This window comes from Podarcis erhardii (assembly GCF_964252035.2).
Source record: "Podarcis erhardii genome assembly, chromosome: 2".
Lineage (NCBI taxonomy): Eukaryota > Metazoa > Chordata > Lepidosauria > Squamata > Lacertidae > Podarcis > Podarcis erhardii.
Genome location: NC_138498.1, coordinates 123,927,969 through 123,946,763, shown reverse-complemented (window position 1 = coordinate 123,946,763; position 18,795 = coordinate 123,927,969). Strand labels below are relative to the sequence as shown.

At 44.6% G+C, this 18,795-nt stretch overlaps 1 protein-coding gene and 1 long non-coding RNA gene across 2 annotated transcripts in view; one reads left to right on the top strand and one right to left on the bottom strand.

The window, feature by feature from the left end:
* Window positions 1–18,795, bottom strand: part of LOC309337390 — an 80,907-nt gene that overhangs the window by 46,587 nt on the left and 15,525 nt on the right. Inside the window, exon 2 of the long non-coding RNA XR_014154245.1 lies at window positions 13,259–14,141. This is a non-coding gene — a long non-coding RNA (uncharacterized lncRNA). The remainder of the gene's footprint in view (window positions 1–13,258; window positions 14,142–18,795) is intronic.
* LOC309336995 (uncharacterized protein) lies at window positions 7,582–14,775 on the top strand. Its single transcript, XM_081853590.1, has 3 exons — window positions 7,582–7,706; window positions 9,458–9,631; window positions 11,659–14,775. The coding sequence occupies exons 2-3, from the start codon at window positions 9,499–9,501 to the stop codon at window positions 13,263–13,265; spliced, it is 1,740 nt and encodes a 579-aa protein (XP_081709716.1). The 5' UTR covers window positions 7,582–7,706; window positions 9,458–9,498; the 3' UTR covers window positions 13,266–14,775.

Sequence of the window (18,795 nt, the reverse complement as noted above, 5' to 3'; positions counted from 1 at the left end):
TTACAAAGAAGAACTTCCATCTGATTTAAGCTGCATCTTCTCCCTCTGTTTGCAGCTACGCAACAAAGCTGCTTTCACTTCCAACTCAGCTCACAGCATTCCAAGCTGCTTTCGTAACGTCCTGGCTTACTTCTCTTGTAAGCGCCTCCTCTCAGGCTCGAGGCACAGAAGGTTAACCCTTCACTACACCCAACAGGTCCTCTGGCTGGGACGGGACGACATGGGACTGAGGGGGCAACTCCCATCTCTTGCGGGAGTGCAATTAGTGCCAGCACCGTCCGTTAAGAGTTTGGGTGTAATCTTCGATACCTCCCTCTCCATGGAGGCGCAGATTGCAGCTATAACAAAGGCGGCATTTTTTCATCTCCGCCAAGCTAAGCAGTTGGCTCCTTACCTCTCTCGCCCTGACCTAGCCACTGTGATCCATGCAACGGTCACCTCCAGACTGGATTATTGTAACTCGCTCTACATGGGGCTGCCCTTGAGACTGACCCAGAAACTCCAGCGGGTGCAGAATGCCGCAGCGAGACTCCTTATGGGGTTTTCGCTGCGAGATCACATTCATCCGGTACTATACCAGCTGCACTGGCTCCCGGTGGAGTACAGGATCAGGTTTAAGGTGCTGGTTTTAACCTTCAAAGCCCTATACAGCCTAGGGCCCTCGTACCTACGGGACCGCCTCTCCTGGTATGCCCCACAGAGGAACTTACGGTCTTCAAATAAAAACATCTTGAAGGTCCCAGGCCACAGAGAGGTTAGGCTGGCCTCAACTAGAGCCAGGGCTTTTTTGGCTGTGGCTCCAAGCTGGTGGAACGCTCTGTCACAAGAGACAAGGGCCCTGCAGGACTTGACATCTTTCCGCAGGGCCTGCAAGACAGAGCTGTTCCACCTGGCTTTGGTCAGGGCGCAGCCTGACTCCCTCCTTTGGCAATCTTTACAAAACTTTAGTTTATGGTTGCCATCAATTTTGATTTTAATTAATTTTTATAATGTTTTTATAATGTTGTACTGTTTTAGTGTTGTTAGCCGCCCTGAGCCCGGCTTCGGCTGGGGAGGGCGGGATATAAATAAAATTTATTATTATTATTATTGTTGTTGTTGTTGTTGTTGTTGTTGTTATCTGGGCATTGGTCAGATTGTCATAATTACAGACATACTTACTGGTTTGGACAGAAGAGATTCTTATTCTGGGGAAGTGGTGACTGTGAGATTACAGGCGCTCTTGCCAATATTATCCAACCGTCCAGTAAAACTTTGACACAGCAGAGCAAATGTTTACCCGCTGAGGTTGATGTATTGGGAGGTTAGGTTTAGGGCCGTGTGGTATTGCTTAATTGTATGTGGGGTCCCTATAAAGGGAACTTCTTCCTCTAGGTGGGAGGGAGACTGGTCAAGTTACCATCAGTTGAATGCAACATTTAAGTTTGATTTTAAAAAATGGATTTGCAGAACAAAACTCAGAGTTTGAAAGCTTGCTATATGCTAAGGGGAAACATCATGAAGATGATGCAGAGGAGTCAATCAAGATTATCAAGGGTCTGAAACCAAGCCTTCTGAGGAGGGCTTAAAGGAACTGGGGGGGCGTATCCATTTCAAGTGAAGTTTGCTGAAATCTGCGCTTGCGACATGGGCTGCCACATGTTGAGATTTTCCCGGACATTTCAGCAATTTCCGCTCAGACGCTGTTTACAATTCTGGATGTATGGCAACCATGTCTATATACAGTGGTACCTCGGTTCTCAAACAGCTGAGTTCCTGAACAACTTTGAACTCGAATGCTGCAAACCTGAAAGTCAGTGTTCCAGTTTGCGAACTTTGCTTCGGAAGCTGAACGTGCTCCTGAGCTTCTGTTTTCACTGTTGCGCTGCTAATTTGAGCCCCCCCCCATTGTAATCAAAGCCTTCCATTTCCAATTGCAGTGTTCTGAGGTGATATTTGGAGCTTATATCTGGTGCTCTTTTTTTTGCTAAAATAAATTGCATTTTTATTTGGCTTTTTCGTTTTTGTGACTGTGGCTTGTTCTCTGTTTTTGATTGATTGTGTGACTGCGGCAATGTATAAAAGCCCCTCCCCCATCCAAACAATGTCTATCAATCAGTGCAGGTAAGAAAAAATAATAATTTTAATTTTAATCTAAAGTACTGTCTTCTTTCTTTTATAGTACAGTACATTGATTATTGCTTTCATTTTATGGATCAGTGCTCTCGTTAGATAGTAAAATTCATGTTAAATTGCTGTTTTAGGAGTTGTTTTTAAAAGTCTGGAATTGATTAATCTGTTTTGCATTACTTTCTTTTTTTAAAATTTATTTTATTTTATTCGCGTTTAGGATTTCTTACATACATATATTATGTTCTTACAATTTTTAAATTTTCTCATACAATTTTAAAATTTTAAATTATACCCATTGTCATGAAGTCATAGAATCATAGAGTTGGAAGAGACCACAAGGGCCATCGAGTCCAACCCCCTGCCAAGCTGGAAACACCATCAGAGCACTCCTGACATATGGTTGTCAAGCCTCTGCTTAAAGACCTCCAAAGAAGGAGACTCCACCACACTCCTTGGCAGCAAATTCCACTGTCGAACAGCTCTTACTGTCAGGAAGTTCTTCCTAATGTTTAGGTGAAATCTTCTTTCTTGTAGTTTGGAACCATTGCTCCGTGTCCGCTTCTCTGGAGCAGCAGAAAACAAACTTTCTCCCTCCTCTATGTGACATCCTTTTATATATTTGAACATGGCTATCATATCCCCCCTTAACCTCCTCTTCTCCAGGCTAAACATGCCCAGCTCCCTTAGCCGTTCCTCATAAGGCATCGTTTCCAGGCCTTTGACCATTTTGGTTGCCCTCCTCTGGACACGTTCCAGTTTGTCAGTGTCCTTCTTGAACTGTGGTGCCCAGAACTGGACACAGTACTCCAGGTGAGGTCTGACCAGAGCAGAATACAGTGGCACTATTACTTCCCTTGATCTAGATGCTATACTCCTATTGATGCAGCCCAGAATTGCATTGGCTTTTTTAGCTGCCGCGTCACACTGTTGGCTCATGTCAAGTTTGTGGTCAACCAAGACTCCTAGATGCTTTTCACATGTACTGCTCTCAAGCCAGGTGTCACCCATCTTCTATTTGTGCCTCTCATTTTTTTTGCCCAAGTGCAATACTTTACATTTCTCCCTGTTAAAGTTTATCTTGTTTGTTTTGGCCCAGTTCTCTAATCTGTCAAGGTCGTTTTGAAGTGTGATCCTGTCCTCTGGGGTGTTAGCCACCCCTCCCAGTTTGGTGTCATCTGCAAATTTGATCAGGATGCCCTTGAGTCCATCATCCAAGTCGTTGATAAAGATGTTGAATAAGACCGGGCCCAAGACAGAACCCTGTGGCACCCCACTAGTCACTCTTCTCCAGGATGAAGAAGAACCATTGATGAGCACCCTTTGGGTTCGGTCAGCCAGCCAGTTACAAATCCACTGAGTGGTAGCATAGTCAAGTCCGCATTTTACCAGCTTCTTTACAAGAATATCATAGGGCACCTTGTCAAATGCCTTGCTGAAAACAAGGTAGGCTACTTCCACTGTGTTTCCTTCATCTACCAGGCTTGTAATTCTGTCAAAATCGAGATCAGGTTAGTCTGACATGACTTATTTTTCAGAAATCCATGCTGACTATTGGTGATCACAGTATTCCTTTCTAGGTGCTCACAGACTGTTTGCTTAATGATCTTCTCCAGAGATCACGTCCTGGCTTACTTCCCTTGTAAGCTCCTCCTCTCAGGCTCCAGGCATAGAAGGTTAACCTTTCACTACACCCAACAAAAAGTAGGGGATTTGGGAAATAAAATATCAAAATTAGAAAGAGAGGTTTTGCAAAATAATCAAAAAACACTCTCTAAAATATATAGATTATTAGATAAAGTCCTCCCAGATCAAGAAGTCAAAGGAGAGAATATTCTAAAGTGGGAACGGGATTCAGGATGTACAATTGATTCTGAAGATTGGAAAAAGTTTTGGGGAAAAAAATTAAATTTTACAGCTTAGTATTCATTAAGAGAGAATTATATGAAGATGCACCACAGATGGTATATGGCACCAGACAGACTGGCAAAAACAAATAGATCAAATAGTAATAAATGCTGGAGATGTAATAGAATGAAAGGCACTCTATACCAAATGTGGTGGACATGTCCAGAGATAAAAAAAAATTGGGAGATGATCCATGAAGAGATGAAAAAATTGATAAAGTATCATATATCAGGAGGGCAAAAGCATATTTAGTAGGAATCTTGAGTAAGCATATCCCCAAAGACAAAATTAACATATTTCTGTATGCAACAACAGCAGCGAAAATGTTGGTAGCCAGTCATTGGAAAGGAAATTATATCCCAACAAAAGGGGACTGATTAAGTAAACTATGTGAGTACCTGGAGTTAGAAAAATTGACGGATTTAATAAGGCATAAATCCAAAAGTATAATACAGAAACAATGGGAATACTTAAATGAATATTTATACAAGCAGGGCTCAAATACGAAAGTTTGGTTGTGCTTAGACTAAGCTTGTTAAGAATATAGAGAACATAAAGATTTGACGGATTATGAAAAAACCTAAGGAAGAGAAATGATTGAAGGTGAGCAAGATAACCAAGAGACATGCCGTGAATACGGTGGAAGTCTTTAAAAATATTTTAACTAGGATTTATAAATTGTAATGCTTGAAGGAGTCAAAATTAAGGGGGTGAAGCAATTAGCAATTCTAGCTAAAGAGCTAGCCCAGGAAAATGAAAAAAAAAGCGCTCTCCGATCACAGCTGTGCGGCTTCACTCCAAAGGAGAAGCAGTCGACTCTCAGCACCGCGCCCCTCACCCCGTACCGTTCCGGAACCTTTAAAAAGGCTCCTTCGCAGCTTGGGGGGCGCAAAAGGTGCCTGAGTCCCCACGCTCACAGGGTCCCCGCTTTGCCACAGCGGCAAGACCCGATCCCGCTAACCCGGAAGTCTCAATGCTGAGCTTATTTCCAGTTATTTCACTACAGCTTAGTTGTTGCAACTTAATATTTTGATTTTTAAACAAGGTGGTACTTTCTGTCAGTTTCCACGCTCCTGAGGTACTTCTGACAGTATAGAAGACCCAGGGGGTCACCACACCCTTCATAACTGGTTTGGGATTCTTCTCTTTCTAGAAGATCTTTCTGACAATGTACTCCAAACCTCCAGATAACCCCACCCAGCAGTTTCATGTAGATGTTTAACAACCTGGGGGATAGGCCTGAGCCCTGAGGAACCCCACATTGAAGGTTGCAGGGGGCTGAAAATCACTCCCCATGTACCACCCTCTGGGAACGACCATCCAACTAGGACTGGAACCATCACAAAGTCATGCCAAACTCTCCTAGTTCGGAGTGTCGCTCCCGAAGGATACCATGGTCGATGGTATCAAAATCCGCTGACAGGTCGAGAAGAATGAACAGGGACATGTTTCCCTTATCTCTCTCTCGACAGAGGTCATCATCATACAGGGCGATCGAAGCAGTTTCTGGGCCTAAAACCCAATTGAAATGGATCCAGAAAACTAGTTTTGTCCAAAAGCACCTTGATCTGACCTGGCTTACTTCTCAGCAGATGTGCCGACTTGAATGAAATAATAGGAGGGCCCAGGCAATCACTCTCCAGCAGAATTGATCATATGATGCCGTGCACACACTCTATCTGAATGGCAGTTCCGGTTAACTTTGGGGGTGCCAGGACCCCACAAATATTTTATTGGCAAAGCCGATCAGCCCCTAGGAGTTGGCTCTTGTGCGTCAGAACCGCAAAGGGCTGGGCTGCAGATTCTTCCACCTGGATCTCTGCAACTACTGAGAAGAGTTGAGTGCTGACTATTCCTGGCTCCCTGGAGCAGTCCTTGTTTCTGCTAATAAAGAGTTGGCTTCACATGCTCTCTGTGGTTTTTGTTGGCTGGCTCTCTCTTAGTTCCTAGGATTTCATGAATCCAACCCCCCTGGAGGAAGGGAGAGCAGTGGGAATAGGACACCCCCCCCCCGCTTTACTTCAATCAGATACCTGAGCAGGAGGAAGACGCCAAGGCAGCTCTGGAGCCCCTCCAGGAAATTTTCTGCCAGCGTCCCCAACCGTCCCCTGGCAATGCTTGGCTGGGCTTCCCTCCCCACACCCTCTTCCTCCCAGTCCAATGGATGAGATGATGCCACACATCACACACCATTTTAATGTTGTAGCAGGAAACCCCCGCCCCCCACATCATTCAGTTTGTACAAACTTCACACACACTCACACACTACACTACGCTTCTGTTATAAATTCATAGAAAATCAACCATACATTGGATTTGCACTGTTCCACTTTTATTTTACTCCATGAAGGAAGGACTACAAAATGGGGAAGGTTTGATACAGGCCAGCCATAATCCCTTCACCATCCCAGCACATCCACAGGAGCCCTGCCCAGTTGCTATGCCAACCCTGATGGTCCTAGACAGAAGACAATCAAGATCACAAAGAACTTCCATATGGGAGTGGATTCAGCATGGACTGGAACAAAGGACAATGAACAGATCTTCCCTCTGGGGGCAGGAAACTGCGACTACCTTTTGTCTTCTGAAAATGACTCATGAGGAGGGGGGAGAAGGGAATCAGCCAGGTGACAGGACACTCAGGTTACCACCACAACTCCTCCCTCAACCCCTCCTTTCTGTAATGTATGCATGATGTTTCTGGGGGTGGGCTTGACTTACAGGATGGGAATTCCAAAAGTTTTTATAAGACCTTGCACACCATTTTTCTGTGTCTTTCCTCTCACCTGCAAGTGAGGGGAGCACCCTGTCGCCACAGCCTTTCTTCAGTAAAGACCAAGCCTACAGGCTGCTGATTTGCTTCAATTTACTCTGGTTGGTGTCTTTACTTTTTGTCCAAGGGAGCCCTGGATCTTTCTGGTAACAATGTCAATCAACTTTTTGGGAGGTGGGGGACAACGGGACGACTTCTTCCCTGCCTCGAGTTTACAGAAAGCTGCAAAATCTGCACATGCCCAGAATATGAAGGATTTTCAGAACTGTGGTTATGTTTGGTGTGGGGAAGAAAGGGGGGGGGAGCTGTCTGCGGACAAAGGTCCAGGGGTCCTTCACCTTCGCCTTCCCTTTGGTGGGCATCGCACTTCAGTTTCCGCAAAGGGGCCCCTGGGGTGCAGGGCAGGGGAGCATCTCTTGGCCCCCCAGGGAAAGAGAAACGTGTGTGTGTGTGTGTGTGGAGGGGGGGAGACTTCCAGGATGTACCCTGCCGGTGGGTCCCAGGGAAGGCGCTTCCAGGAGAGGCCCTTTCAAAGGAGGGATCCGGATGCACATGGCAGAATGGTACCCGGGAACCCCCACCTCCCTTGTCAGTCTGCATAAGACGGGGGGGGGGGCCTTGATGCAGAGTCCTTGGCCCAGATGGAGGAGGGAGGGCAGCCCTAGAGCGCAGAAGCAGGCAGGCAGGGAGAGGGAGGGAGGGAGGGAGGGAGGGGCGGTCTGGGCGCCCTCGGCTTGCCAAGGGTTAAAAGGAGCAGAGCGGGATTCCTAGAGAGGACAGGAAGGGGAGGGCGGGGGGGGCAAGGTCCTCCCCAGCAGAAGCCCCTCCCTGCCCAGTCCCTTCCTGCCAGCAAAGAGGAGGCTGCTCTGTTCTCTCGGCTTTGCAAAAACTTCCTCGGTGCCCCTCCTGGAATCTGGTGAGTCTCTTCTCTCTTCCCCCTTGGGGGGCAGCGGGGAGAAGGGGGTCCCAGGGCTGCAAGGGAGGAGGCAAGGGTCCCCCGGTCCAGCTCATGCATGGGGGGGGGGAGACCCCCAAGTCAGGGGCTGAGTGTCCAGCAGGTCTGCAACTCTGTCCTTCCTTTGGATCAAGATGCTGCCTTCCTTTTTGGGGAGGAGTCTTTGGGGCAACAAAAACAGGGCAGATACAGCCCCCCCCCCAAGTGTGGAGACTGGAGGGGAGCCCCTCCCACCATCTACCCAAATACAATTCCCAGAGTTCCCTGGCAAGAAGGGGGGATTTGTGACCACCCTGGGAATTGCAGCCTTTGGGCAGCAGGGCTGAAGCTGCCTCCTTGCAACTCTCAGGGTCCTGAACCAATTCTGGCTCCCAGGATTCTTGGGAGGAGTCCCTAGGGCCGGGTGAGATCTGGTTTCCAACCTTGTTAAACATCTGCCCCGTCCCAGCAGAGCAAGTGCACAGACTGGCACGTGCCACTCTTGGGAGCAGGACCTGCATCCAGCCTTGCTCAGCTCAACATTTTTAGGAAGACCAAGCCCCTCCTGCCCTGGCAAGGCACTGGGGTGAAGCTGCCGCCGCCATCGGCACCCTGTGTAAATAATAATAATAATAATAATAATAATAATAATAATAATAATATTTATCTGCTACCCATCTGACTGGGTTTTCCCAGACACTCTGGGCGGCTTCCAGCACATATAATATACAGGGCTGCCTTCAGGTGTCTTCTAAAGGTTACATAGTTACTCATCTCCTTGACATCTGATGGGAGCGTGTTCCACAAGGAGGGCACCACTACCAAGAAGGCCCTCAGCCTGCTTCCCTGTAACTTCCCTTCTTTCGCTGAGGGAACCGCCAGAAGGCCCTTGGTGCTGGACCTCAGGGTCCAGGCTGAACGATGGGGGTGGAGATGCTCCTTCGGATATCTTGGGCCGAGGCTGTTTAGGGCTTTAAAGGTCACCACCAACACTTTGAAAGTAGATCCTTTAGGAGCGGTCTTACATGGTTCCAGCAGCCACTCCCAGTCACCAGTCTAGCTGAATGACACAGAAGTTGCTACTAATGGTATAAGGATATGGAATTAAGGGAAAAGATGGTCGTGACCTGGAGTGGTTACAAAATTTATGGTCTTTCCCCGAGTGCCACGAGCCCTGCTCCAAAGAGAGCTTCTCTAAAGAAAGCACAACCAAAATCACTCCATTTTGTGTGAATAAGGAAAATGAGGAGATGGCTAAGAAACAGCAGGAGCCAGATCCTATTCCCAACCTTCTAGGGTCTCTCAGCAGCTCTAATGATGAGCAGAAAGAGGTTTGGGGCCCAGCCAGCTCAACTGCTATGTCATCTCTTGCATTGAGACATGGGGGCACCTACATGTAATAGCTACTCGGCTATTTTCTGCCCATGCTCTGAGGTTGCAGTTTTCAGGTTGGGGACAGGATGGTGCCTGGTTTTTGCACCAAGTTCTATCCATAAGCCCCACTGAGTTCAATGGGGTCCACTCTCAGGTCACTAGTGTGCAGACCATGCCAGCCTTATGAGGTTTGGTGAGGTGCAAACAGATTAAATGGGAATCACTGGAGATGTTTCAAATGGGGTTTCTGTTAGGAAGGGGCTGCCCCATTTGTGCTTCTCCAGGAGCAGGGGAATATCTAGGGAAGGAAAATCCCTGCAGGGCCTCTGAGGCTCCCTTTGTTTCTTCCTCTCTCCCAGGACCCTGCAGCTTGTGGTGGCTTCCCGACTCCTCAGGAAGGATGAAAGAGACTGAATCTGTAAACCTAGCGAGGATGGAAGGGGGAAGATGGACAGTTGACCTGGTCAGGTTGTCTCCTGCATCCCTCCTCACAGCCTCTGAGCGTTCCCTCCCAGGGACCTCCGAGGGATCTGGTGAGTCCCAGGGGAGGGGAGATGGGGACATGGATGGATGGGGCTGGAGAGGTACTGGGGCTTGCTCATTTTGGGGGTGGGATGAGGCAGGCAGGCGGATGGAGATTGAGAAGGTTATCACCTTTTTGGGCTCCTCTACCTACTTGCCTTCCTGCCTGCGCCTTTGACATCTGTGGGGAATTTGAGCTAGGAATACATCACAGCTCCACGGCCACCGCGATGTATTGGCAGCTCAAGATGTCTACAACCTGTACTGTGATTGAATGCCCTACCGGTGTCAGAGAACTCACTGATCCATCAGGCAGCACTAGAAGCCATGATTCTTTAAAGTAACCTGCTTTACAGATTGATCACAGATGGGGCCTCTGTGCATTACCTTTTTCTTTTATTTTAGGAATAACTTTTCCTTTTCCTTTAAAAACAAGGATCATATAGGACTCATAAATGATACAAATATGTAGATTTGATTTTCAAATCAAATTCTCATATTTCTCAAATGAATTCTCATGTGATTCTCAAAAATAATCTTCTCATATGATTCTCAAAAATAGCAGAATAAATTTACAGGAATATCTATAACATATGGTTCATCATTAGTGGTCAGTTTATGAGTTAATGAATTGGTTTAAATTGGAGGGAGAGGAGAGATAGGGGAGTACATTCAACATCTCCTAGCCGAATGCCTAGTCAGGAGCTCTTGTGACTGTCGTGCTTAGATTAAGTGTGAGTCATTTTCCCTCTACTGTTACCCATGAAACAATACAGAGTTGATCTCCTCCTGAACATGGGAGGGTGGTTCCAAGAGATAGGGGAGAACAGAGTACAGTGGTGCCTCGCAAGACGAAAATAATCCATTCCGCGAGTCTCTTTGTCTTGCGTTTTTTTCGTCTTGCGAAGGAAGCCCATTAGCGGCTTAGCGGATCAGCTGATAAGCGGCTGAGCAGATCAGCTGTTTAGCGGCTTAGCGGATCAGCTGATAAGCGGCTTAGCGGCTTATAAAAAGGGGGGAAAGGGGGGAAAAACCGCAGGAACTCGCAAGACATTTTCGTCTTGCGAAGCAAGCCCATAGGAAATTCGTTTTGCGAAGCACCTCCAAAACGGAAAACCCTTTCGTCTAGCGGGTTTTCCGTCTTGCGAGGCATTCGTCTAGCGGGGCACCACTGTACATTGAACATCTCCTAGCTGAATGCCTAGTCAGGAGCTCTTGTGACTGTTCTGCTTAGATTAAGTGTGAGCCATAGTCATTTTTTCCTCTACTGTTTCCAATGAAACAATACAGAGTTGGTCTCCTCATGAACATGGGAGGGTGGTTCCAAGTGAAGAAAGTGATTTATAAATTTAAATTGAGACCAACCAGATTGAGGTAAATGCTGATGGGGAGTGTGCAAATGAAGATGTTCCTGTTTGTTGAGGCATGGAGATTGCTGGCTCCTGACCAGAGAGCTCTGCATAAGGAAGTCAAGGAGGGGAATCGGGGAATCATGCACCCTCTTGGTAAAACTCCCTGTTGGATCATAAGATGAGTTTTGAAACTCCATACATACCTCTATGTGATGAACCTCCACTATTTGGATGGAGACCAACAGCATCTGGGATTCTAACATCCTCACTGTGAGCCCTGTATGGAGGGATATCAACTGGTTTCTTTGTGAATATTCTTCATCTAGTCATGCCTTTTTAAACAAGGACCAGGCTTGCCTGAACTGCCCAGGCCTTCTTAAATGTCAGCTTGAAAGTTTTTAGGGAAGTTGAAGTAACTTCTGTCAGGTTTGTTGTTTTTGCTTTTGCTCCGTCTGTATTTTGTTGACCAAAGAGATGACTGACCTTTGAGATGGAGTGGACAAACAAAATCTATCCCGAATAAAAGCCAAGCAATTCCAGCCAACAAAGGCAGTGAAAACTATAGTAAGGCCTCACATCTAACTCTCTTCAGTTCTTCCTCTATCACAAGCATTCATTAACATTGTTCAGTAATCTGGAGCTCCATTTCTTCCTGAGGCTCTAATTAGCTTCTCTCTTCATTGCAGATGGTGATGAATTGGAAGGGAAGAACAAGGGGAACCACAACAGAATCCACATAGCGGAGGAGTCCGATAAATATTCAAAGTGTGGAGAGAACATCCGTCAGAGGTCCCAGTCCACCTCCCATCAAACAAAGAGCCTCACTTCCCATCAAAGAATTCATACAGGGGAGAAACCATATCAGTGCTTGGAATGTGGGAAGAGCTTCACTCGAAAGTACAATCTCACTTCCCATCAAAGAATTCATACAGGGGAGAAGCCCTATCACTGCTTAGACTGTGGAAAAGGCTTCTGTGTGAAGGAAAGTCTCACTTCCCATCAAAGAATTCATACCGGGGAGAGACCCTATCAGTGCCTTGAATGTGGGAAGAGCTTCCGTCAGAGGCAGGGTCTCACTTCCCATCAAATAATTCATACAGAGGAGAAACCCTATCAATGCCTTGAATGTGGGAAGAGCTTCAGTCAGAGGCAGGGTCTCACTTCCCATCAAAGAATTCATACCGGGGAGAAACCATATCAGTGCTTGGAATGTGGGAAGAGCTTCAGTCATAGGCGGAGTCTCCCTTCCCATCAAAGAATTCATACCGGGGAGAAACCCTATCAGTGCTTGGAATGTGGGAAGAGCTTCACTCAGAGAAAACATCTCACTTGTCATCAAAGAATTCATACTGGGGAAAAACCCTATCAGTGCTTGGAATGTGGAAAGAGCTTCAGTCAAAGCTCACATCTCACTTCCCATCAAAGAATTCATACCGGGGGGAAACCCTATCAGTGCTTGGAATGTGGGAAGAGCTTCAGTCGAAAGGACATTCTCACTTCCCATCAAAGAATTCATACAGGGGAGAAACCCTTTCAGTGCATGGAATGTGGAAAATGCTTCCGTCTGAAGGAAAGTCTCACTTCCCATCAAAGAATTCATACCGGGGGGAAACCCTATCAGTGCTTGGAATGTGGGAAGAGCTTCAGTCACAGACAACATCTCAGTTCCCATCACAGAATTCATACAGGGGAGAAGCCATATCATTGCTTGGAGTGTGGGAAGAGCTTCAGTCAACGCCCCCATTTCAATTCCCATCAAAGAATTCATACAGGGGAGAAACCTTTTCAGTGCTTGGAATGTGGAAAGAGCTTCATTCACAGCCACAGTCTCACTTCCCATAAAATAATCCATACGGGGCAGAAACCCTTTCAGTGCTTGCAATGTGGAAAATGCTTCGGTTTGAAGCAAAAACTCACTTCCCATCAAAGAATTCATACAGGGGAGAAACCCTATGAGTGCTTGGAATGTGGAAAGAGCTTCCGTTACAGGAGGAGTCTCACTTATCATCAAAGAATTCATACAGGGGAGAAACCCTATCAATGCTTGGACTGTGGAATGAGCTTCAGTCACAGGAGGAGTCTCACTTCCCATCATAAAATTCATACAGGGGAGAAACCATATCAGTGCTTTGAATGTGGAAAGAGCTTCATTCATAGCCACAGTCTCACTTCCCATCATACAATTCATACAGGGGAGAAACCATATCAGTGCTTGGAGTGTGGAATGAGCTTCAATCACAGCCGCAATCTCGTTTCCCATCAAAGAATTCACACCAGAGAGAAAACCTCTTAGTGTTTGGAATGTGGGAAGAGCTTCAGTCAGAGTGCCACTCTCATGGCCCCCCAAATAATTCATACAGGGTTGAAAGCATATCAGCGCATGAAATGTGGATAAAATATCACTCGTAAAAGTCAATTCAAAAACTCACCGCAGGGTGAATAATAGAATGGTAAATTAGGAATCTAGTCCAACCCCTGCCAATGCAGAAACAACCTCATTTCAAGCATCCATGACAGATGGCCCTTCCAACTTCTTAAATACTTCCAATGAAGGAGAGTCCACTCCCTTCTGAGGGAGTTCCTTTTCACTGCTGGCTCTTACTATCAGAAGGTTCTTCCTGATCTTTAGGAGGAATCTCCTTTTGTGTTGCTTGAATCACCTCTTCAGATTCCTTCAAGACCTTGAGAAGGACTTCTGTAAGTCTGAGAATGTCCAGGGGATTGGACCATGCTCTATATTCAGGGGGGAACCCATGGAGAGGAGTCTGATATAGGGCTTAAGTCATCTAGGCATTGATCAGATTGTCATAATTACAGACATACTTACTGGTTTGGACGGAAGTGATTCTTATTCCGGGGAAGTGGTGACTGTGAGATTACAGGCGCTCTCGCCAATATTATCCAACCGCCCAGTAAAACTTTGACACAGCAGACCAATAGTTTACCCGCTAAGGTTGATGTATTGGGAGTTTAGGTTTAGGGCCGTGTGGTATTGCTTAACTGGATGTGGGGTCCCTATACAGGGAACTTCTTCCTCTAGGTGGGAGGGAGACTGGTCAAGTTACCATCAGTTGAATGCAACATTTAAGTTAGATTTTAAAAAATGGATTTGCAGAACAAAACTCACAGTTTGAAAGGGAGTTATTAGGCTCCAGGGTTAAAATAGTATCTAAAATGTATAACATATTATTTGAGTGGGACACAAAGAATGCAATGATGAAATCATCAGTGACAATCTGGGCCAGAGATGTAGGACACAATATTGACTTTGCTTTACGGGAACAACTGTGGAAAGTAAATTCAAGGTTTACAGCTTGCTACACGCTAAGGGAAAACCTCATGAAGATGATGCAGAGGAGTCAATCAAGATGATTCAGGGTGTGAAACCAAGCCTTATGAGGAGGGCTTGAAGGAACTGGGAATCTATTTTAAGTGAAGTTTGCCGAAATCTACACTTGCGACATGGGCTGCCATAGGTCCAGATTTTTCCGGACATTTCAGCAATTTCCTCCCAGACGCTACTTGCAATTCTGTACATATGGCAACCATATCTATATACAGTGGTTTTCAAACAGCTTAGTTCCTGAACAACTTTGAACTCGAATGCTGCAAACCTGGACATCAGTGTTCCAGTTTGCAAACTTTGCTTCGGAAGCCGAACGTGCTCCTGAGCTTCTGTTTTCACTCTTGCACTGCTAATTTGTGTCCCCCTGCATTGTAATCAAAGCCTTCTTCCTTCTGTTTTCACTGTTCCGCTGCTAATTTGCATCCCCCCATTGTAATAAAAGCCTTCCATTTCCAATTGCAGTGTTCTGAGGTGATCTTTGGAGCTTATATTTGGTGCTTTTATTTTTGCCACAAAAAAATTGCGTTTTTATTTGGCTTTTTGTGACTGACTTGTTATTTGTTTTTGATTGATTGTGTGACTGTGGCAATGTATAAAAAGCCCTCCATCCAAACAATGTCTATCATCAGTGCAGGTAAGGACAAAAATTAATTTTACTTTTAATGTACAGTACTGTTTTCTTTATTTTATAGTGCAGTACATTGATTATTGCTTTCATTTTATGGATCAATGGTCTCGTTAGATAGTAAAATTCATATTAAATTGCTGTTTTAGGAGTTGTTTTTAAAAGTCTGAAACGGATTAATCTGTTTCGCATTACTTTCTTTTTTAAATTTTTATTTTATTTTATTCAAGTTCAGGATTTTTTACATACATATATTATCTCCTTCCAAATTTTACATTTCCCGTACAATTTTTTTTCTTTCCCTCCCACCCCCCATACCCATTGGAAGGGTTCAAACAATTATCCTCAGCCACGGGCATAGCGTCTTTAGTTTCCACCAAATGTCTTTTGTTCCAGTAGTTGTTTCCTGTGACATGACTGCAACAGTGTCTGACTGAATTGTTGTTGTTTAAACAACATTTAGTTGTGTCCGACTCTTCGTGACCCCATGGACCAGAGCACACCAGGCACTCCTGTCTTCCACTGCCTCCCGCAGTTTGGTCAAACTCATGCTGGTAGCTTCGAGAACACTGTCCAACCATCTCGTCCTCTGCCGTCCCCTTCTCCTTGTGCCCTCCATCTTTCCCAGCATCAGGGTCTTTTCCAGGGAGTCTTCTCTTCTCATGAGGTGGCCAAAGTATTGGAGCCTCATCTTCAGGATCTGTCCTTCCAGTGAGCACTCAGGGCTGATTTCCTTCAGAATTGATAGGTTTGATCTTCTTGCAGTCCATGGGACTCTCAAAAGTCTCCTCCAACAAAATCTCTCACTGCCTCCATTTCTTCCCCTTCTATTTGCCAGGTGGTGATGGGTCCAGTGGCCATGAGCTTCATTTTTTTGATGTTGAGCTTCACACCATATTTTGCGCTCTCCTCTTTCACCCTCATTAAAAGGTTATTTAATTCCTCCTCACTTTTTGCCATCAAGGTTGTGTTCATACAGTGGTGCCTCGCAAGACGAAATTAATTCGTTCCGCGAGTCTCTTTGTCTTGTGGTTTTTTCGTCTTGTGAAGCACGGCTATTAGCGGATTAGCGCTACTAGCGGCGCTTAGCGGCTATTAGCGGCTTTAAAAAAGAAAAAAAACTCGCATTCGTCTTGCGAAGCAAGCCCATAGGGAAATTCGTCTTGTGAATCACCTCAAAAACGGAAAACTCTTTCATCTAGCAAGTTTTTCGTCTTGCGAGGCATTTGTCTTGCGGGGCACCACTGTACTCATATCTGAGGTTGTTGATATTTCTTCCGGCAATCTTAATTTCGGCTTGGGATTCATCCAGCCCAGCCTTTCCAATGATGAATTCTGCATATAAGTCAAATAAGTAGGGAGACAATATACAGCCTTGTCGTACTCCTTTCCCAATTTTGAACCAATCAGTTGTCCCATATCCAGTTCTAACTGTAGCTTCTTGTCCCACATAGAGACTCCGACTGAATAAGTTCAAACAAATAACTATTCCATGCCTCTACTGTCCATTTTCCTCTCTCTTTCCAACCTAAAGCTATCGTTGCCTTTCCCACTACTATCATAGCTTTGAAGGTAAACTGGTCTCCTTTCTCTATTGCCATGTTTCCAAGTATACCCATTGTCATGAAATCAATATCTATTGAAAGCTTCATTTTAAAAATTTCATTAATAACCTTTAGGATTTATCCCCAGAATTCCTTTACCTCTGGGAATTCCCAGTACATATGGGAAAACCATCCCTTGACTTGTTTACAGTGCCAGCAGTTAGAATTCAATCCTGCTACCATATTAGTAAGCTGGGCTGGAGTTATGCACCATTTTAGAAATAATTTTAATTTCAGCTCTCTAAATTTGCTTACTTTAATCTCATCTATTCCTTTCATTATCCTTTCAGCCGTTGCTTCGCTAACTTGTTCTTCCTTACTCCACATCTTTTGAATAAGTTGGGTTGTCTTTTCATTATTTGTAATCATTCTCTTATAGATTTTACCTGTCATTCCTTGTTTTGTTTTGTTTTCATTTGTTGGTATAGTTCCTCTATTGGCTCTTCTAAACTCCTATTTCCTGTCTCTTGAACTTTGGAAATTTTGTTGTATAGTCCTCCAATTTTTAACCAATATTGGTTACCTATATTCTGTATTACTTCCTGCAATGACTTTAAGGATTCTCCTCTATACATACCTTTGACTATATGATATCCCTTAGCGTTTAGAATTTTCCACTATTTGGGATCATCTGTTACCTCATAAATACTTTCTAAGGGTGCAATTAGAGAAATCCTTTTAACCAGAAAAGTTGCCATTTCCTCCATATACCTATTGCCAGTTTCTTGGGGCCTATTGCAGATTTCAAATCCTTGATTACATTATTTGTGAAAATTCCAAATCTTACTGTGCTATTGTGTGCCTCATCCTCAAATTTGATCCACTTTTGTTTGTTTTCAACTGCAATTTCTAGTAATTTTTTAAATTGAACAGCTTTGTCATAATTGTAAATGTTTGGGAGGCCCCACCCTGGTTCTGATTTGTGGTTGTACACAAATCTCTTTTGCATCCTTGATTTTTTACTTCCAAATATCCATTGTCTCCAGGCCCATTCCTGTTATGTTGTTTATTACGTTTTTTCCAGCTACATTTACATTAAAATACATTATTTCTGATTTTGTTATATTTACCCCTAATCCAGAATATTCCTCAAAATTATTATCTTTATTTCTTTTATTCCTTAGGATTTGTTATGATTCCAATAATATCATCTGCAAAGAAATTGATTTTCATCTCCTCTTTCCCAATCCTATAGCCCTCTATCCCTCCACAGTTCCTTATCCTTTCCGCTAGTTGTTCTACAGCCATTATAACGGCGAAAGAGGACACCCCTGCCGAACGCCTCTGCCTATTGCGAAAGGTTGGGAGTATTTTTTTCATTATACAGTTGCCCCTAAAGACACATTTTGCTGCATCCCAGAGGATTTCTGGAGTAACTGATCCTTTACTATCTTGAAAAAATTACCTGATCTGATTTTCCACATACTCTCTGTCTTGAACTTTAGCCATTATTATATCTCCATGGTCTCTTGTCCTCACTCAGTCTTAATTCTAACTCAATACTTAGAGGGGTGTGGTCTGAAATTAATATTGGGCATATTGTAATTCCTTTGCCAACCCATTACTCGCCTTTCCCAAAATAAAGTAGTCTATACAGGATGCTGTTTATGCCTGCTGGATATATGGGTAGCTTTGGGTTTTAAACCTAGGATGCCAGGTGCTTCTTGCAGTCCCCAATTACTGAATGAATTGTTTTAATTTTTGTGATATCCATATTCAAATCGCCTGCTATAATAATTTTGCCCTCTGAGAACTGGTAAATTTTTAAAAGTCCTTTATTTAGGAATTTATTCTGACCTTTATTTGGAGCATAAATGTTCACTATTGTTAGCACTTCATTTTCCAGTTTACCTTTAAGCAGCATAAATCTACCTTCCTTGTCTAACACCATTTCTGTCATCTTAATATCTATTCTCCTATTTGCCAGGACTGCTACCCCTCTTGCTTTCGCTTTACTTCTTGCTTCTGCTAATACCTCCCAAGCTGAATCATTAAATTATTAAATAAGGCCTCTTGTCCTTTTTTTTGGTTTCTTGAAGACACATTATATCGGCTCCTTGCTCTCTAGCTAGCCTAGATAACCTGTATTGTTTAAGGTCGGATGTAAGACCATTGACATTCTTCCGCCCGGATCTCTGCAACTACTGAGAAGAGATTGTGGCTGTTGGATGGAGTCCACACGCTTCGGCTGCGCCTCACTGGACTCCTTTGGATAGCTCTCCGTCAGCTTCCTGTAGCAAAGTTGTCG